The sequence below is a fragment of the Clarias gariepinus genome, chromosome 5 (assembly GCF_024256425.1).
Source record: "Clarias gariepinus isolate MV-2021 ecotype Netherlands chromosome 5, CGAR_prim_01v2, whole genome shotgun sequence".
In the NCBI taxonomy this organism is placed as follows: Eukaryota; Metazoa; Chordata; class Actinopteri; order Siluriformes; family Clariidae; genus Clarias; species Clarias gariepinus.
In genome coordinates, this window is record NC_071104.1 from 19,418,300 (window position 1) to 19,440,390 (window position 22,091).

Sequence of the window (22,091 nt, forward strand, 5' to 3'; positions counted from 1 at the left end):
TCGCTGCACATTTATCTATTTTAGAAGCACTTAGACGGCTATTCTTTCTTTTTCTTTTACTCTTAAGCAAAGCACCACACAGCTGACAAACCATCTCTTTAGTGACCCTCTGCCAAATTAAGCCTGACTCTCATCCCTACCTCAGATAGACAGAGGAGTCTGATTAAAAGCTTTGATAGCCCCTAAGCTATGGGAATACTTTCTCTGCTTTTAGGGAATACTTTCTCAGCTTTCAGTCTCAATTACAGGTCAACTGGATTACTCTACAGTGGAAGGAGTATGAGCCCATGCCATACTGTACCTCCAGGATGTAAAAATGCACCAAAGGATCACATCCACAAGGACATGTATGAGGAAGATTAAATAAACACTGGCTTTGAAAATACACACAGATTCATATGAAATGAGCAGCTATGTTTTTTTAATAGCACGTTTCTAAAGGTTTGGATATTGCAGTTGTGCTTACTGTTCTGTTTTATAGCTGGAGCATCTAGCCAGAGGAATTTTTAGCACTCTGTCGTTCAGACCCACAAAGAGAGTCCTGTCGCCATGGAGAATCTGGAGACTCAGGATTGGCTCTCTTACACCAGGGGGGTGGAGCTGCATCTCCTCCAAATAACAGCCTTGAAGACTCTTACTTGTGGTGGCCAGAGCCTTTAGAATGGTCCCATACTCTGACATAATAGAAGACAAAATGACATGAAACTTTAGGTTATCAATCTTTTTAAAACCGCTGATAGATTATGACATTGTCTTAAGTAAATTTCTGTTTATAATACACACCTGTCAACTACACTGTATAACAACAGGGCCCTAATACATTAATGAAATGATTGTACTGTAGTACAATTCTGCTGTCTGACTCAACAGACTGACTCAGCTTTCCTGGCAGGCTTGTTTGCTCACCTGTGCCTATGTATATGACATGGTGGAGTGTGTCCTGGCCCTGCACAATGTCCACTACTAGCTTGGAGAAGCGAACATTATCCTGCCACACCAGCGGGTTGACAGACACAGGCTGGACCACGTCATTCATGAGGTAGAGTCGCTGGGCATCCTGCAGGCTGCGCTCGGTTAGGCCCTCATTGGGTCCCTCGTCCTCAATGGTACCACACTGTAACAATTCATAGTAAATCTGAGTTACAGATATTATAGGCATATATAATACAGAACATCAAACAATTATACAGAAGTATCAGACACAAAGAGGTGTAAGACACAAAAATAAATACACATCACCAAACAGAAAGAGTTTCCCAGTCAGAAATATAATATTAATCTGGTGTAGTTTGATGGAAAATGAATAGTCAAGATTAGTGGTAAACCTGGAAGTTGGGGATGGGGTTAAAAGTTGGCAGCCAGGTGGAGCGTGGGTTCTCCTGGGAGCGGAATGGCCCATTGAATGCACGTGTGATGGCACTAAGGTTGTATGCACAAACTGCCGATGCAGCTATACTGTTCCTGTATAGTCAGTAAAAAGAGACAAACAGAGGAAGGATTTCAGTTGAGAGCATAGGGTACCAGCAGTGTACATCTAAAACTGGGCTGTTCTCCTGATGCTAACAACAGTTTAAATGGAGTTTCAGCTGGGATTTCCGTCTGAGAATGTAATGAGGTCACATAAAGCTGAATCCATTTCAGTTCCAGTCACACATTGAGAAGGACACACAGACTCCCACATTGTGAATGTATTGCTAAAGCACTCTGCTGCTGTTAGGTAAATGCCACTGAAACCTGTATAAAGCTCTGCCCACTGCTATTTAGTTATCTATGCCATTACTTGCTCTGCAGGCAAATAATTAGGGTGAAGTAAATTACTTTTTAAAGTAATCTTCCTTCTGTTCGAAATAATTGTCCTCAGCATATAGCAGGAATTTTAGAAATATTTGAATATAAAATGAAATTCTATCTTGATGAAATTAAAAAAAAAAATTACTTTGAAAGGCAGATGAATCAAATCCAAATGGTATCTTAAGTAAGCAGAAAATATCCAGGAAAGTAAAAATGTGTTTGAGCTGACTCAAAATAAGCACTGGCTGTGCAGAGACCACTGACAAATGAGCTGCAATAACTAGGGTGCTAGCAGCAGAGCCGTGGACAGATGGTCTCCACGGCTGAGCTCCAGCAGGGAATCTAGCCCTGCCAGACTGTGGAGTCTGAATTGGGCTGTGGTTACTGAGTCTGGAAAACTACCAATAGAACCTACATCAGAGGGCTTAGGGTGCAGCTCTGCTATGGTGCCACATGCTGTGAGTAAAAGTGTAAGAGGCAGGGTATTACCAGCAGAAGAATGAAGGTTTGAAAGTGCAGCTCAAATGACTAGCAAAAAACAGCAAGATCTTTTATGACCAGCAAATTGGGCAGCGATGAGATATGGACTGTTAATCAGATTAGCTGTGAGTAATCTGGAGTAAGAAGAGAATCCTAATTACTTTGAGGTGCCCTACTCTAAGCAGGTTTTGATCTGACGGCAAAACAACTATGCTTTCATCAAGCTGCTCCTTTTATTCGCGGCTTTTATCAAGGCGGCATGAACATACTGATTCATCATAACAGCCTTAGCAGAAGCATGAAAACAGATCAACAGAAATATGCTGCCTCAGCGTAGGCTCTATATAAAACTTATGCTCGTAAAGGTCCTCTAACATTAGACTGCTCTTAATCAGCTCTCTTTAATCATTAGCGGAATAATAGGAGGCAACTGGGAGGAATAGGTAACAGTTCAGAAAGCAGGGAGGATTATTTTAAGGGTTCCACATCATTGATTTAACATTGAGGGTACGCCTACGTCTCAATGAGCCAGAGCTCCTGATTAACCTTCAGCAAGCATTCTCGAACAAACTGTGTGTGAAAGAGACTTGTAAAGAGATATGATTGGAACTAACCAATAATAAACAATGTTGATGAACATATTTGAAAAATAAATAAATAAATAAACCCAATTTTTTTTTTATTCATTTCGCACTCATAACCCAGGCTGGAAAAAGAAGTATATGTAAGTAAGTTTTTATTCAATAACACAGGATTTCTAAGAACATAATTTAGCAGAAATAATCTGCTGCTAAAGTTTCTGTCACAGTAAAACTTTGTTTCCTATGTCGACAGAAAGAAACAGTGGGAGAGAGTTTTAACCTGTATTGTACTAGTTATAATAAATAAAGAGTAAGCTTTTAACTCGTATATAAATAAGTACGGAAGTATGCAACCCTGCCGGAATATATACGCACCTTCCACCATGTGCTCATGTGTGACACCAAGCCAAACAGATAACCGCTCAGGTCCCACACATTCTTAGTTTAAAACCTAGTATATGAGTGAAACCCGATCTTAGTGTGAAAGCCCCTAAACATGTGGATCTTTTATGACTGATTAACACCTAATAGTCATCCAGTCTGTACAAGTACAGTGTTTTTAGCATTTAATGTTAATACTAAAATCATTGTAACATGGTCCATTGTATAAGGTCAAATGAGGGCATCAATAAATGTACACCTGAATTATAGAATGTCCCTTTCTTTTAAAAATGAAGAAAAATTAAATATAATTTTAATTAAAATTAGATTCACAATATTTGACGCTTGAGTCAGGATTAAGCAGAAATATTTTACTGCATAATCATGTTCGAGTTTTAGCACTAGTCAAAGTCACTTTCCTGGGAGAGAAAGTCACAACAGTAGCAAAATGTGCATGTGTGACAAAAAAAAAACAACACTGGAGCTGAATCAGCACAATAAGACCAGTAGCATTTGCAAGTGTACCCTTGGATTACGAGCATAATTCCTTCCGGAAGCGGGCTCGTATTTCAAAACATTATAGTCTAAAAAAATTTAAGTGTGTGTGTGTGTGTGTGCGTATGTGTGAAGGGGCATGGTGTCAAATGCGCACACACACATAACGACAGGCTGAAACAGAGAGGGAGAAAATGGATCTTTAACCTCTTATAAGACTTTTTTATTTACACGTGCACTCACACATGTGTTATAATAAACAGTAATATAATAAGCACTGTGGTTGTACTGGGTAGAGAACATTTTTTTTTTTTTTTTTTTTTAACCGTTACTGTTTATGTTCTATGATAAGCCTGGAATTTTTGCTATAACCAAGCTCTAACACAAGACAAGCTTATTCAGTTGTCATTGATGGAATATGTGTTGGTTTCTGTTTAAAATGGAACTGAGCGCAGTATAAACACAACATTCCTGTGTGCAAGACTTAGATCTTCAAAGCATTCATAGCTGTATGAGTTGTAAGCTCTGCACTTTTATTGCTAATACAGATCATTAATAAGAATGTCCAGTTGGTTAGCTTAGACGACTGTGATACCTAGTCTACTCATAGACAACGACCTGTAAGTCAATAACTTGCGAGGTACAGTAACATTTTCCAAAAAGTCTTCTTATATCATCTCTGATTTAACAGAAAAGAATGCACAAATTCAAATTTCTAATGTATTCATATTAATGCGGACAAGGCATCATGCACCTTTAAAAGGTTCTTGATTATAATTTAATTTATGTCCAGAGAAAAAAAATTATAAAGTCATTAATTGTGATGAAGCACTGTAGTATAGGCAGTCACATGGGGCAAAATGAGAAGATAAAGTAAAGTGTGTTTTAGTGCTTGAGCTTGGCGATACTGTATGATTAGCTCAGTTTATAGCTGTGTGGAATTGCACTGACAAAGTGCGGCATAGTGCTGCAAGTGGCAGAGCTATAAACACAGTGAGTTCATTATGAGGGGCTGTAGTGCTTCAGACCTTTAGGTACTAATTCACAGTTAGAATGGGCTAGCCTTGCCAGATCAGTCTTTACCTACTACTAACACATCAACATTTCCTCTCTCTCGCCCTCTGTGCTGCTCTTACAACCTCCAGAGGTCTATGCTGGAGGTGTTCAATTTACTGCAGACAGATGGAGACACTGCTCTTACGATTTCATTATTAAATCCCATATCTACTGAAGTGTGTGTGCACATGTGTGTGTGTGTGTGTGTGCGTGCGTGCGTTTGTGTGTGACTGGTAATTAGAAGGTCAAATAGTACTGAGACACAGCACTTTTTTAAGGAAGAGCATTTCAATTTTCTATTGAATCAGCAAATACAGCCTGCAGCCATCAGAGATCAGGGTTTTGGACTCTTTTAAACAGTTACACAAGACCACTACTACTGAAATATTAAGAACTAGTCTACCAATTTAAAAAAGCATGCCACACAAGCAAAAAAAAAAAAAGTCCAACCATTGATTAAATTATTCATCGTCGTGGGGACCTGGTGAATATTCCAGGAGACTTAGAGCATGAGGCATGATACACACTGGACAAGGCAGCAATCCATTGCAAAGCACACACACACATACACACACACACACACACACACTGTGGACTGTAGCAGGAAACAGGAGTATCACGCACACAGACCCAAGTCGAACCCTCAGCCACGGCGCTAACCACTACACCACCTTACCGCCTCCATCCGTTGGTAGTTGTAATTTTTTTCTCAATTAACTGCCACTTCAAAATGGGACAAAAAAGATCTGGTCCACAACACAGTCTGATTACAGATCGAACACACAATTAAGACTCCTGTGCACCTACTGTAAGAGTGTTGACATCTAATCATATCAACTAACAACTATAAATATCAGCATCAGCTTAAACTGCATTTGGGCTTTTTAGTTAATAGCTATTTAAGCATTACTTCCTTTGTTGTAAAACTGGTAAATAAAAGTATACAGAACGTAGAATATAATAAAAGAGATCAGAGTTACAGCCCTACCAGAATATCGACTCCCAAAAAGAAAAACTACTCTGTCTATTTTACTGTGCAATTTTAACCTCTTATCAAAACCTAAAATAAAAAGACAAATACAAGATGCTAGGTTGTATGGTCTAAACTTAAATATGCTTAAACACAAGTAAGTGGCCATATCATTTCCTACATATTTTCTCCTAATTACTGGTGTTAATAGCCCAGGTGAACATACTGTATCTCACTATACAACACATTCACCCTGAAGGTTTTCAACATCATAGGATAACAATTTGCTAATGTGTTAATGTATGCAACCCTATGTAATGCTTATGTGCTTATATATGTGCAAACCAGTGCAAATGTAGTCACTGCTTAAAGACATTGATTTGACATTTGTTGTACTCACACATTGGTGGTAAAGATTCCATAGATGAGATCCTGCTCAGGCAGGTAAAAAGTGCTCTGGAGCTCATTGTAGTAAAAGGGGATCTCTCCAGAGCGGGAGCAGTTCAGACGAGCCTTGGTGAAAGTGGTCCATGTATCCTCAAGCAGGAAGCGGCCACCAATGTCATTCTTACAGACACGCGCCACTCGAGAGTACACCGTCTTGCCACAGTCATGCTCCACTGCATTCTCCCTCAGGAAGAAGAAGGTAAAGAGTCCAATATCGTATGCTGAGATGAACTGAGGCTCTAAAAGATATACAGAAAGAGAAATAGAATATATGTGACCAGTCATATCAAGTTAGCTATTAAGTCACAAGGTAAAATGTATAATGTCTTAAATTTCATTGAAAATCGGTTGATAATATACCTTATCCTTCAAAATCCCTCTAAAGAACTGAAAAGGTTTTAACCCTAAATATTGTTTTAGAGCACTTTATTGCAATATTCAAGCTGGTGGGTTTTCTCCCACCAAAGGCATGCAGGTAAGGTTAACTGGCGTTCTTAATTTGCCTCTAGTGTGTGAATGAGAGTAGGAATGTATGTGTTCCCTGCAATGAAGTGGCACTCTGTCCAGGTTGTACCCTTAAGGCTAAGTCTCTTGGGATAAGCTCGTTGAATTATTTGGGTGGCCTGCCATCTAGTTTTACACAGTGCACAATGCATTTTTGACAGAAACTAATATCTGCATTAATTATAAACAATAACTTAATAAATTAAAAAAATAAACAAGAAGGACAAAACTTCTTGAAGAAGAAATATTAAAACCCCTTCTGAGTGACGCTAATTACTGAGAATATACAGTAAATCACTACTATCATACTACAGACAACTGTATACTAAAGAGTTAAGTATTGCTGAGTGGGTTGGGAAAATTTTCTGTACAAGCATCAGGGCCAATCCGTAAATAAACTGGAAGCTTTTTAAACTCCTACAGCATTCAGGAACATTGTATACTGATACAAATAAAAAAAACTAAACAAATTAGGTTTTTCCCAGGTGTGCAGCATGCAGCTGGAACTGACCGAATTATAAGGGTAAACTAAGGGTAGAGCCTTCTATATATCGAGTTACCATTTAAAGGCCTGTATGTACTGTACATATTGAATGCACTACCCATTTAATATTGCTTCATTTTGCATACACTTATTAGCCATCTATAGAACATGTAGTCATTTTTTATGTTGGGGGCTGCTGCAGTGCTGCAAATAGTTTACTGTACTTCCAACAAGCAGATTGTTCTGTGACTGAGAGCGAGGCCAGGATGTTCATGTTGTGTAAGTGTACCCATGTTTGTATGCTTGTGCATGACTGTACAGTTACATGTGGGCGTGAATATGACAAACAGTATTTTTTCTACTTGCACAATGAAAGTAAACAGATCAGTTGCATCATGGTTCTCGTGTGTGTGTGTGTGTGTGTGTGTGTGTGTGTGTGTGTGTGTGTGTGCACGTCTATCTGTCTGTCTGTCTGTTTCTTTTTGAATTCATGCCAGATTTGCAGCTTCTCAGGTAACACTAGCATCAACTTATCATAAGGGAGATTGGAGCCGAAACCCAGAGTTTATTCCGGTCCCATTCCAATTCACTTCTTTATTAAAATGTAGTCAGCCAGCACCTTACATGACGGTGCACAATGCAACAACAGGCCAGGTGAATCAGGACCCCGGAGGTCTGTGACGTTCTTCCCTGACCCCCACAGGAACAGGCTTATGAAAGGAAATGAGATTTTAATTCACACTTCACATTCGAAGGGTTATCTTCACATCCAACTGGCTTGGTGAGTAGGTGCTATTTTTTACAGGTGGGATATGCTGAGAGCTGAATTTCAGCATGAGAAGCACAGCAACATAAGTCTGACAGATTATTTTTCATGCTGAGGCACAGAATTGAGTCTTTGTGCTTTTATATATCGGATAGGGAAAAAATGTGCATGTATGTGTGTATTAACTCTGCTTCTTTCTACCTTTTTCCTCTGCAGCCCCTCACTTCAAATCTCCTACAGTGGAGCTAGGTGGGTGTCTCTAGTAGAGTGAGCATTGCGGCAGCAATTTCACCCTCTTCCTACTGTGAGGAATAATTATACCACTGCCTGGCAGAGAGCTGATCTGTTCCACCTGAGGCAAACGCTGCTAGCTGCACTATAAGTAAACTTTACCACCTGTTTAACTTATTGTAAATAAGGTCATGACATATGACATATGAGGTTCACCACCATCATGTATATTATAATAAGATATATCTGAGATACTGTATTTACTGTCATACCAGTGGTAGTTTGTCAATAAAAAAATTATGACAAAAATATTTACTAAGACTAAAACTAAATAAAAACTCCATGCACACAGAGACAGGGATCGAGCCTGGCCCGGACCCTGGAGATACAAAGCGACAGTGCAAACCACTACACCACCGTGCGGCATAATTTCGATTAACTACAAGTAAATGCACTTCCTGCAACCTTTACAACATCATAAATATTACTGCTTTCCTGACTGCAATTAGTCATTGAAAAAAAGCTAACAGCATAAATTAATGTCAGCTGTGTGAAGCCACTTTACCTCTGTAACAGCACTGTAGCATCTGGTTCTTGTAACTCATTTTCAAAAGTGTAATTGTAATTTGAACTTAAAATATGTAAATAAGAATGTGGCCTAACAGTGTAGGATTTAATTGCTATTGTATATTAACTGCAAAATACATTTTACATTATTGATTAGTAAGTTAGTAAGCATAATTAAAATGTCTATGTAAAAAATCTAGTGTACATTTTAGTTAAAAGACTAAGACTAAAACTAAATCAAAATAAGCTGCTAAATTGAACACTGTTTTCATATTAAAATCAATACAGATAATTAAAGTCACAAATATTCTCACTACTTAAATCAGCACAAGGTGAGTGAAGGTTCAACTCAAAATATTCTACTATTCCAGACAATCATATTAAAAACAGCAAAGACATTGTGTTACTCGTACCATTAAGCCATTTGGAGTTGTATTGGGCAGTCCTCAGAGGAGGCATGTTTCCCAGACTGCGGTATATGACTGGGTCCCTGCCAGAGAAGTCGATGACTGTGGCAGCGTACAGCTCTCCACTGTCTGTCACAACTGCCGTAGAGTTATGGCGAGGGTCATAGGGGCAGCGTGCCACGCCATTCACTCGTTCCAATACCCTGCTCATATTCCCCACCTGAGACAGAAGAGGAGAAAGAGGGAAGAATCAATTAGATATGCTCTAATTCCCCCAACAATCTGTTATTTAATCTAATATTCTCTAACTGCCGTAATTATCATCACTTACCTCTCGGATGATACAGAGAGGCTGGAAAGCATTGGTGCCACATGTCATCACCTCTGTCTTGTTAACCAGGAGGACTCGGATGTAGTTTTGACACTCCAGCTGGAAAAAAAGTTAAACATATTAGTATGTTACAGCGGTCCTGTTTCAGTTCACGAAAAGGAACTGCAGCCAAATTTTTTTATTTGTTCTCAATGTTAAACTAGCTATGTTTCCTGCAAGGTATACTGCAGTAAAGTCCGTCAGATAACACATATTGCAATTATATTAGTATAAAAACTAAAATAACGGATATGGTTTTAAAAAACCTTCGGTTCCCGGCCAGGATTGATTCTCTCAGTGCTTGGTGGGTTTTCTCCGGGTACTCCGGTTTCCTCCCAAATACCTGCAGATTAGGCTAATTGGTGTTTCCAATTTACCTGGAGTGTGAGTGGGTGTATGTGTGCCCTGCGATGGATTGGCACCCTGTCTAGGGTGTACCCTGCCTCGTGTCCTAAGTCTCCCGGGATAGGCTCCAGGCCCCCCGCGATGCTAAATACACAATAAAGCAATATAGACGATGAGTGAGAGTGAGTAAATGTGATGCCTCATATGATGAGTAATGATGTTTTCTTTTGACCCATATGCCAGCCTAAAAAACAAAAGTGTTCTTCAAAATTCCCCTTTCTCTGTCAGTCTTGCTACAGTTACTCATGGAATGACCCTTTCCACAAATACCACGTAACCCATCCTCCTGACATGGAGTCATCCTGTAATTATCAATTAATAATCAGTGTCATTAAATGGACATACAAGACATTCAGCTTCTTCTGAACCTGATTAAACACACATTTCATTGAACAAAAAGGGAAAAAATTAAGTGTCTTCAAGGAATAAGTACATGGGATATACAGTATTAGCACTGAGAAACTGGCAGTAGTTTTTATTTTCCACTTCCGATGATAACCGCTTTAGTGTTGTTGTATAGTTCTTGAATAATAAAGTACAGAGCTGATACTGTAGGTCAGTAGTAACAGAGGGAAAGTCTGAGGTGCTGGGAATTTGAGAGAATGGCTTTAAGACTTTTAAAAATGAAAGCGCAAGGTCATTCCTTAGCATATTCATGTTAATATTTTTTTTAATTGAAATGATGAGCTACAAAAAAAATCTTAATGCAGTAATCCTGTACAGAAACTCTAAAAGTGAAATGAACTAAGGTCAGACCTGAAATTTAGATTTTGCAAATGACATTCCTTTTCTGCCAGTTAGCTCTTTTTCTACAGTGCTTTATAGATAAAACTGGCACAGTAATCAATCCCCCAAGACAGCCTGATCACAATATTTCTTATCAGCACCACAGGGGGACCTTGTCTGGCATGCTGGAATGCTAAAAAGAGCCATCATAAGCACCTGATAAATGCTGTGCTTCAACCAGCATATTAAAGCTGATGTGGCATAAATTATTATTTACAACCTATTATTCACTAACGTGATTTTTGCGCTTAAGCAAACAGAGGATAAATGTGCATTGCTTTGTGTCCTCCTACACGGCAAACATATTCTTTCCTCTATCCAATGGGATGGCAGCATTTTGAAAGACTATTCAAGGCTTAAAACCAGGGGTTCAAAGTTACCTCCGTCTTCCCTTTGCTTTGACAGGACCTCCTGGTGTCTTCGTCTGGGCCCCATTCTGTCGCCTAGGAAACCAAAATACATGTTGAAAAGTGACTTGTAGCAGCAAGCTCAGCTCTAGGCAATGGCAAGTTACACAACTGTGCAATGTTATACTGCATTTAGCGTTAAAAGCCTTTAACCTTATGGATCCTTGTTTACATTGTAAACAGCTAAATAAGTGGGGCAGTGAGTTTAAACAGAAAGATGAGGAAACAGTTTGAAAACTTGGTGGAATTAGCATGTCAATGGCCTTGGCTAGCTTATTTTTAGTTGAATACAGTTTCGCCTCCTCTCACTAACTTTAGTCTCTCCACTTTCAGTGTTTCAATTCCAGCCCTTTATAATAGCAGCTGGTTCAATGTTTAATGCACACCCACCCAAACACACACACACACACACACACACACACACACACACACACACACACCTTTAAATATACCTTCTCCTTCAGTGTTTTTTCTTTATTTTTTATAATATTCAACATAGATGTAGATTAATACTGAAGACATTCACACTTTGGAACAACACTTACATAATCATGTAGTAAAAAAACAACACAACAACACAGGATATGTTTTATATTTTAGTCCACAATTAGCTACAATTAGCTGTGATGATGACTTGGCACACTCATGGCATTCTCTCATTAGATTCTTGAGGTACAGTAGTTACCTGGAATGTTTTTTTAATTCACAGGTGTGCCTTATCAAGGCTTAATCTATGGCATTTCTTGCCTTCTTAATGTGTTTTATACCATCGGTTTATTAGTACCCCTATTAGTACTACTACAACTGTACAAATCCATTTCATGACAAGAAACACTCAGTTAAGTAAAGAGAAAAAAGACAGTCCATCAATACTTTAGGTAATGAAGGTCAGTCAATCCAAAAAATCTGAAGAACATTAACTGTATCCCCAAGTGCACTAGGCAAAATAATTAAACAGTGTGATGGAACTGGCTCTCAGAAGGACTGGCCCAGGAACGGAAGACCAAGAGCAGTCTCAGAAACCACAGATTTACAGCCCTTAACCCTTGTAGCCCACATAAATGCTTATTGGAAATAAAGTCTTAATTCCATTTTTGTCTTCACATGCTACGTTGAAAACAATAATAAAAAAAAAGAAAACCCATTAAATAATGTATGTCTAGATATACAGTACATCCACTGTCTATATAATTTTTTTCTCTGCTTTCAGAGATATGTCTTCCACAATCAGCTCTCATTCCAGTCTGTCTCACCTAAAAATAGTCTTCTGCTCAGCCCAGTGTACGCAAGAGTAAAAAAGATGGCACAGAGCAGAGACTACGTAAGAAAAGCTTGTGTTTCTTCCCATCCTTTTCTTCACTCTCTATTAGCTTAAGTGCACACAACCTGGGCTAAATGAGTTATTCTGGCTCCCTTGCATTTATAACACCTGTTCCCTTTTTTCCATATAGTACAAAATGTAACATACTAATACTACAAGAATAAGCAAAAGGACCCATAACCCTGTTAGCCCTTCATTCAGCAATAGCATCACGGCTCAAATGTTTTGAATGAGACTGTCACTCATGATTTTCACCTTTTCCCCTGATGCTTAGCATGCTGGCTCTTACTCGCCAAGATACGATCATGTTGTGACGTCATACCAAACAACCCCACTACTTGGACAAACTGAAAAGCCGTATTTTTCAACACCATGACAGAAAGAGAGACAGAGTACGCTAGAATACAAGTGGGGGTTGTTTGTGAAAAATGCCTCTGTGGTGAGTCATAGTTGGGGTCATTAACATCTTGTCTTTGAAGCTGTTTGTAGAGAAGTCCGTCAGCTTAACCCTGACCTTAACTATGGCAGCCCCTCTCTTTTCACCACGCTGAAACAAAGCCAGCCCTCCACTGCCATTCCCAAAATGCATTCTGAGAAGTGGGTCTGTGAAAGGCGCACTGTGTGCCATGTTTGGTGAGGGCCACAATGGGGTGCTTGGGACTTTGCCACCCTTGGGGGAGCAACCATCCACCTGGCAGTGAAGCGCAATGCTGTCTTTTCACTGGGGAGAAGATGAAACGTCTGAATAGCAAATTGTCCCTGACAAGCATTGCATTTCAGAGAAAAACTGATGAAGTAATGTACACCAGGAAGACACACCTATAATTACATTATTACCTGTCTACTCGCTAAGACAAGTTGGTAATTAAACACACTGTAGTTACTCTGTACTGTAATTAATCCCTTAAGCAATCTCTTCATTTCTTACGCATTTATTTTCTTCTTTGCAAAACAAATTTCAGTTGAAAATAACAGACTGCTCTTTATGAAATAGAAAATGACACAAAATAAATTGCTGAAATATAATTTTTTTTTTTACTGGTGGAATCCCTTGAGCCACAGTAAATCTTTAAGGAACAGGTCACACTGAAGTCGGTTTTCGAGATGAAAGTCATAGCAGTTAAAATGGCAGCTGTGGAGACGATAATGAGTGTAATAGCACAGCACTCTCCAATGCATTTCTGCAATTTCATCTCAGTTAGGTTTTAAAAAAAACAACACACAGTCGCAAATCTGTGTGTACGTGTGTGTGGTCCCAGCCTACATTTCTCCAATGTTTTTCACACCCAGAAATACTGGACAAAAGTCTCTGCTTCCTAGGGTTCATTTGTGATACTAAGATATTGCAGTACTTGCATGCATTAACAAAACAGTTAGACTATGTTACATTAAAAAAGAAAAACTAAATCGTATTCAGTCTGGTTATTGAGGAAACGTCAATGTGTACAGCATGTGTATATACAGCAGCTGGGAATTATACTGTTCCACTTAGAGTCTGCTTCTGCTGATAAGGCAGTTGTATCTGTTGTGCATGACTAATATTAGGTGTGACAACTAATTATGATCCATGAATATTACAAATGAGGAGCCTACTCCCGCACACAGTATGTGTCTTGTGGGCATTTTGTAACACCTGCTTCTTGAAACAAACAGGGCATATGCACTGTTAAACTAGAGTGACATTTCTCCTCTAAGACCGTTTTGTCTTTCTCTTGACTGATGACGTGCCATCATGCACGTAACTATAGAACAGCTGAACAATATAAAAATAAGAATTCATTTTACACATCAATGGTCAAACTAGATATTCATCTTAATTTTTTAATACAAAACCTAAAAATTGAATAAAATGTTCTGTTGTGTTTCCTTTTTTCTATTATTTTTATTTTTTTTACTTTTCTTCAAAATTTGTGCTGTTCCTGTAAGGTCTATAAACTCAGCCCAATTCCCAGCTTGGGCTATCCCTATAAAACATCAAACTTTTAAGTTTTGTAGGATTCAATAGGACCTCCTTGATCATGCTTCATTTTGTCCTTTAACACAGTTGCCTATTGAACCCATTTGTTCCTCTGCACTGAGCACCACCCTGACGGATGTGACAGAACTGCAGATGCCTTTTCATTATTGTCCGACAACCCTGATCCCCATATAAGGGAGTGTACATATGCATTTTATTACCTCCCTATACCAAACTCTGCCCAAAACACTTATGCTTCCCCATTCTAGAATCTGCACCACAAACAAGAACACACTCTTTCTTCTCATTCCCCTCTCTACCGGCCATAGTCAACAGCTGTGCGGAAAAATGGAACCAGTGTAGTGTGGAGGTGCACACACTTGTTAGGCTGAATGAGGGGACTGCATATTGTGCTGATCAGTGCAAGCTGTGCGAGTGTGTAAATGTAAAGATTGAAAGAGGAAATGGGCAATTTTAGGAAGGTTCAGGGTTGTGCTGCAAAAATCATTTGAAGTGACTAAAAATGATGAGTAGAGAAAAAGAGAGCTTGATCAAAGCCTATGTCTATACCTCCACATGAGGTTAGTAATAGTGTGACAGCATTGTCTTGCAGGGTTAAATGCACAGCATGGCTAAACCATTGTGCGTGTGTGACTATGACTGGTTGCTTTCATTTGAGATTAGGTAATTAGTGAGCAAAACTGCTGCTAATCTAGTAAGCCGCAGTCTTTAGTTATGCATAGTTGTGCATTTCCATTTTCTGAATATGCAAATGTTCAGTTTCGAGCATAACAACAAAAATACACTTAATTCGTCCACACATTTACATAAACAAATAGACAAATGTCAGTTTGTCTAAAAAAACTGTCAACAAAACACTTCAAAACCAAAGACCACCCCCTGGAGAATTCTGTTCTCATGGTCTGACTTTTTCCCCAGCAAATGAAGATCACATAATAACCACCCAGCAACAAAGACCACATCAATAATTAAATCTGGGCAAATTACAGGGGGAATTAATAACCAGTTGAAAGAATGAAATCAGCCCCGGCTCATCAGACTCTGATGTCAGTTGAAATTTGGACAGCTGGCGAAAAAAAATTTCAAACCAGCACAGTTTAATGCGTCCATTTTTTCATTTTCGATAGGCTGCTCAGGATGTGCCCTACCTCCTAAAACTGTTACAATGCTAAAATACTCAATAACAAATACTGCCTGGCCAAAAAACAGCCACCACTTTTTATTTAACTATGCAAATAGGTAAGAAGCTTCCATTGGATAATTACTGCAGTGATGCTTGCATGTTTCAGTTACTCTGTTTCAGAAGGAACGAATTATTGTGCTGCATTAAGAAAAGAAAACAACTAAGGAGATTGCTAAAATTACTAAAATTGGTTTAAGAACTGAAAAACGTATTATTAAAACCTGGAAGGATAGTGGTGAACCATCATCTCTGATAAAGTAATGTGGCTGAAAAAACATCCTGAATGAGCGTGATGGGAGATCAGTTAAAGGCTTGTTGAAATTAAATCGTAAAAAAAAAAAAAAAAAAAAAAGTTCGCTGTTAAACATAGCTGTGAGTTCTATCGTTGTTTTTGTTAATTTGTGCACATTACCACACTCACATGCAAATTCAAGGGGTTGGAATTAAACAGCTGTCTAGGCTTAAATTTGCTAAGGAGCGTAAAGAATGGACTGTAGCGCATTGAAAAAAGGTCATATGATCTGAAGAGTACATATTTAACAGGGTATGAAAAGAGGCAGATAAAGTGATGCACTCATCAGACCTATTGCCTACTGCCTGGGATTTGCTTTACACAGTTGCCCGACTGTCCCATCATCAATCCAAGATCTTGAAAAGAAATTAAGGCAACTGTTGATATAAATAATTGTGACATTGCAAAAGCTTATCGGAATAATGTCACAGTTGTAATCAAAGCAAAAGGTGGTCCAAATAAATATTAGAGTGTGTATCCCTTTTTTTGTACGTGAATGGTAGCCATCACCCTAATGCTCTAATCTCATAGTTTTTCCTGGTTGTTTCTTGCTGGTTGTTCTTACAATACCATATTTGGAAAAGCAGGCCGTACATTATATTAAATACTTGAATAGAATCCAATCTACTCAGATTCCCATAGATCCTTTCTAATGTCAACTGCTGTGTAGAACTTCCTGTTTTAAATGCAAACTGCTGCGGAGGGCAGTCACCTCTTGACCAGTGTGGCCTCTTGTCTATGCAGCTGCAACATTACTTGTCAAAGTCAATGAAAGGAGGTTGGCTTTGCTACATTTCCTACTGATTTAGGAGAGATTGCTTGCAGCTTGAGAGTTTTAATTATAGAATGTGTTGAATAAGAAACTGTTGAAATCCATGCTTTAAACTTAGGGTATTTAACTCGGGGAAGCTTTTAGAGATCAAAAAATGGGAAAAGACTAAAGGCATTGTCAGGCACTGGGCAATAATGGTATGACTTCGGAATTACGTTAGTGTAGCAAACCACTACAGTCACATCACAATGTATTAGTGTGGTTTAAAAACAGGCTTTCACATAAACAAACTAATCACACTACATGTTTTAGCTCAGAGGTCAAGAACAGAGGTGCAGAAGAACACTTAATGAAGTTGCATCATAAGAATATTGCATAGAAACCAGTATAAATCACAGCTATGTTTAATAACAAAAGTAAGAAAATTGCCACACACACACACAGTTACATACACACATACATACAGTACAAACATACACACACAAAACAGTGGTTATAAAGTACTTGTGAAATCATATAAGGACCACTGGATATTACCCTTCTGCCAGATTTATTACGTTTATCATACTATTAAACGTTAATCAAGTGGATCATATCAATGTTATCAGGTGCAATTAAACAAAAGCAGAAAGAATAAATGAAAATTCCAATCATCTAAATTAGAGATTTTAGAAGGCTATAGTAATGTTCTGTGTCCTCTCCCTCTGTCACTACCACCCTCCAGTAATCACATGTATCTGCCGCTATTATTAATATATTAATATTAGAATTATCAGTCAGCTTGTTCATTTATATCCTCGGAAGATTTAGTATAACTTACATTTTTAGGATACTATTTAATTTATTACTTTAACCACTCAAATTTATTAAATTATCTTTCTTACTATTTATCTTTCTTTTTTTTACAATGCATTTCTGTCTTTGTTGGATTTAGCATGTTGATAGGGCAAGAATTTCACTCAGGGTTAATAATGTTCTTAATAATAATCTTATCTCAAAATCTACCTGCCTGCGAGCAGAACACAAAAATCACAAATAATGTTGTTTTTTTTAAATACAGATCTCAATGCTCTCTTGTATAACTATTATACTACATTGGGTTAGAGAAACTATATTTGACTTTTCTTTACTCTAGCATACACTGTATGGTATAAAGTTATGACTGTGCTCTAAAAGTCCATCAAAAACAGGTCGCATATATTTGATAAAGTACTATAAGAGCATGGTGAACAATTACTCAAGATCATGTCTTTTAAAAGCACAAGGAGCCTTTCAACACCCAGCACTGAAGCATATACCATTTGATGGATTTGATTTGATGATAATTCACAAAGATCCTTAGCAGGTTGTCTCCTGGCATGAAAGTGTTTACCACTCAGCAATGAGGAAGGAATGTTTAAGCTATGAGAAGGTGGGAGGAAGATAAGAGTTATGAAACACAGTTGCTTCTTTAGGTGTAGGAGAGTGTGTAGATTTGACAGAGTTACTTTGAACCTTTTTACATGTCCTGTCTATTTACATTCCATCCTGGTCAATCCTCAGGCGTTATCTTCTACACAGCCATACTTACACATAACAGACCCTCTTTTCCCACCCGTTCATCTTCATTCACAACTCCATTCCTCTCGTCTGTGATAGCAGAGCCAGACATCTCATCTTTTTTTTTACTATAACCGATGACGGCTTAAATCGAACCTAGTTCCTTCTCCAAGAGCCTCCTCCACACCATACAGTGCTGGAACATTTCAGCTAAACTATTTCTTTCCAAAGCTTCTCACAGTGTGTAAGCGGTGCTCACTGGGTTTGTCACGTTACTCGAAAGGACAGATTGTTCCTTTAGATTTTACACATGCACACAAAGAATTCAGATAATGTGTATATGTTTAAACAACCAAAGTTCTGCAGTATTTTTGTAAAAAGCTTTATGCTGGTCAGAGTCACGGCGAATCCAGAACTTATGCTTTGAACCGTGGCCACAAGACAGGAATACACACTGAATGGGACAATAAATCCTCAACAGGGCTCCAATCACACCTATGGGCAAATTTATTTTAGAATTTTTTTTTTAGAAGTGAAAGAAAAACAGAGAACACAGAAGAAACTCACACGATTACAGGGAGAACAAGAAAGTAACCTGCAAGTAACACAGAGAGTAACCCGAGCTGAAAATCAAACCAGGGACCCTAAAGCTGTGTGCTGGCAATGAAATAAACATCAATATGGTTTTATGAAGTAAAACAAATAAGCAGTGAAGCAATCTGAGATTTTCTTCTTTCTATGAACAGAAACTTTCTAATAACAGACAAACCCTGACAAATGATGAATAGTACAATAAACTTTCAAGCAGAGATACAGTGGAGCCAAGAGATCATCATAACACAGGTCAATTCTTACATTACTAAAAATTAAATAACTACAGTGGTGTGCTTTGCTATGTATGAGCATAAAACTAAAGTGAAATGGTAGCTATAAAATAATGTCTAGCTTTATTTTTTTAGTTTTTAAAGTTTTATACTGTTGTCACGATTGATGCTCCTGTGACATACTAACAAATATGAATCTTTAATCAGATGAAACAGAATCATTTTTGTATGTGTGTCTAATAATACCCCAAAATAACTAAATGTTTCTTATAATGGGAAGGGAAGATGTATAATGGGAGAAAATGTTTCAGACTGGTTTAAAAAAAATCTGCTACTACAGTACATGGCATTCTATCAAATTCTTTAAGTGACATCGATAGAGAAAGCAAATGCATCATGTGTACTGCGTTTTCCAGTTTAATGGTAAAAGAGCCATGGGCTCTGTGTTGGAACTACTCAGGACAATATGTTCCAGATGTGATTTAAATTAAGATATAAACCAAGCGCATAGGCACAGATTCACTGATTATACTGTATGTTCTTACAGGGTGTATTTATTTAATTTGGGTGTCAGAATACAAAAACAGCATGTTAAATACAGACTAACACCACCTTTTTAAAACATGAACCATATTAAATTAAATGAGAGTACTTGATTATCATGATTAACTGGCATTATATCTTATTTATAGTTTTAAATGATGATTAATATGCCATTCTGATTATTTTCTCATATTTTCTCTTACTTCAGTCCGGATCATGTTACAAATGATCCAAGTCCTAGCATAAATTCTTAAATCAATCTAAGTGCCTAATGTGACATGACGAAGTTTGAAGCACATAAAGACAAAAGCTTTTGAATCAAATCTTGTCTGGTCTTGGTGGTATGGTGTGGTATTCTAGGGAAATGTGTTACAGTCATTGAATGTTTCCCCTACAGCAAGCCACAGGCAGAAAGCTCACATAGAAATAGTTTTTCGGTCACGGGTGAACACATAGTCGATATGTTTGCACACCTGCACCTGAGGAACAATAGAGCATAGAGGAAGAAAAAAAGGACATTTTACACACTTCCTTTTTTCCTACTTTACTTACTCTCATTGCAAGCACAGCGTAGCACCCAGCAGGATATGTATAAACATTGTGAGCATGACCAGACAACCCGGATTTACACAGTGATGCCATGGTAAACCTTCCTGCCGTCTTTGTACTGTCCGAACATGAGCAGTTGATGAATAATGATGCACACACAAATCCACGCATGTATGAAAACATAAAGGAAACCCATGAGCATTATCAAAGCAAACACCACCTGCATGGTGAACAATTAAGCAGCTAGTACAACATGTTCAGTAGCTTTCCATCAATAATTCTTCAGTCATGTGTCTTATAATCAGTTGAATTGACTACATTAACTGCATTGCTCAAATTTGCTTAAATATAATTACTGTTAAAAACAACTTTTTAAAGTGTATTCAAGAAGAGTCACTTTGTAATTGTAGCTTATCTTGTTTTATTAGAAGATTATACTATTACATATTTTAGGAAGAAATCTTTTCAGGGAGAGAACATTTCGAAAAGCTTGTTGTAAGCTCAAAGGATTTCAATTCCCAAAGCCCTAATGTGCCAAAAGGCAGCAACTACTGTATGCCGTAGAGAGAAAATACCTACTGTATGTTGTAGAGAGACAATGACATATAAAGGTGAAACTCGAAAAATTAAAATATCATGCAAAAGTTCATTTATTTCAGGAATGCACTTACAGTAAAAGGTGAAACTAATATATGAGATAGACTCATTACATGCAAACAAGATAGTTCAAGCCGTGATTTGTCATAATTAAGAAGATTATGGCTTACAGCTCATGAAAGCCCCAAATCCACAATCTCAGAAAATTAGAATATTGTGAAAAGGTTCAATATTCTAGGCTCAAAACTATACTAGTACTAAACTATTATTGACATCTTCCATAAGATGGGAAAGCCTCACAAGGTAATTGCAAAAGAAGTTGGATGTTCCCAAAGTGCTGTATCAAAGCACATTAATAAAAGTTATATGCAAGAGAAAAGTGTGGAAGAAAAAGGTGCACAAGCAGCAGGGATGCTTAGAAGCCTGGAGAAGATTGTCAGAAAAAAAGGCCTTTCAAAAGTGTTGGGGACTTTTACAAGGAGTGGAATGAGGTTGGAGTCAGAGCATCAAGAGCCACCACACACAGATGGATCCTGGACATGGGCTTTAAATGTCCTAAAAACTATACAAAAAAAAAAAGAACTGGTCTGTTGCTCAGTGGTCCAAAGCCCTCTTTTCTGATGAGAGCAACTTTTGCATTTCATTTGAAAACAAAGGACGCAGAGTCTGGAGGAAGAATGGAGAGGCACATACTGCAAGATGCTTCAAGTCCAGTGTGAACTTTTCACAGTCTGTGTTGATTTGGGGAGCCATGTCATCTGCTGGTGTTGGTCCAATGCAGCCGCCTACCAGGACAGGAGATTTTGGAGCACTACATGCTTCCTTCCGCAGACGAGCTTTACGGGGATGCTGACTTCCTTTTCCTTCCCTTTCCCTGGTTCAATGACCATAGGAATACTGTGCTTGAACTAGTGCCAGCTAACTTGCCTGACCTGAACCCCATAGAGAATCTATGGGCCATTGCCAAGAGAAAAATGAGAGACATAAGACCGAACAATGCCGAAGAGTTGAAAGCCGCTATTGATGCATCCTGATCTTCCATAACACCTCAGCAGTGCCACAAGCTGATAGCTTCCACGCCACGCTGCATTGAGGCAGTAATTGCTGCAAAAGGGGCCCAAAGCAAGTACTGAGTACATAAATATACTAATACTTTTCAAAGGTCCGATATGTTCTATGTATAATCCTTGTTTAATTGATTGCATGTAATATTCAAATTTTCTGAGATTGTGGATTTGGGGTCATTAGCTGTATGCCATAATCATCTCAATTATGACAAATCACAGCTTAAACTATCTTACTTTCCCTCTAATGAGTCTATCTCATACTTTATATTAGAGTTACCTTTTAAGTTGTATTACTGAA

The 22,091-nt window shown here is 38.2% G+C and overlaps 1 protein-coding gene across 4 annotated transcripts in view; it reads right to left on the reverse strand.

Annotated features, from left to right (window-relative positions):
- Positions 1-22,091, reverse strand: part of sema5ba (sema domain, seven thrombospondin repeats (type 1 and type 1-like), transmembrane domain (TM) and short cytoplasmic domain, (semaphorin) 5Ba) — a 102,486-nt gene that overhangs the window by 22,743 nt on the left and 57,652 nt on the right. For all 4 annotated transcript variants that reach the window (XM_053495927.1, XM_053495926.1, XM_053495924.1 and 1 more), the window contains exons 6-12: positions 11,102-11,164; positions 9,492-9,590; positions 9,167-9,380; positions 6,155-6,440; positions 1,326-1,461; positions 907-1,114; positions 467-674 (exon numbers count right to left, since the gene is read on the reverse strand). In XM_053495927.1, the coding sequence (XP_053351902.1) occupies positions 467-674; positions 907-1,114; positions 1,326-1,461; positions 6,155-6,440; positions 9,167-9,380; positions 9,492-9,590; positions 11,102-11,164 (1,214 nt within the window). The remainder of the gene's footprint in view (positions 1-466; positions 675-906; positions 1,115-1,325; positions 1,462-6,154; positions 6,441-9,166; positions 9,381-9,491; positions 9,591-11,101; positions 11,165-22,091) is intronic.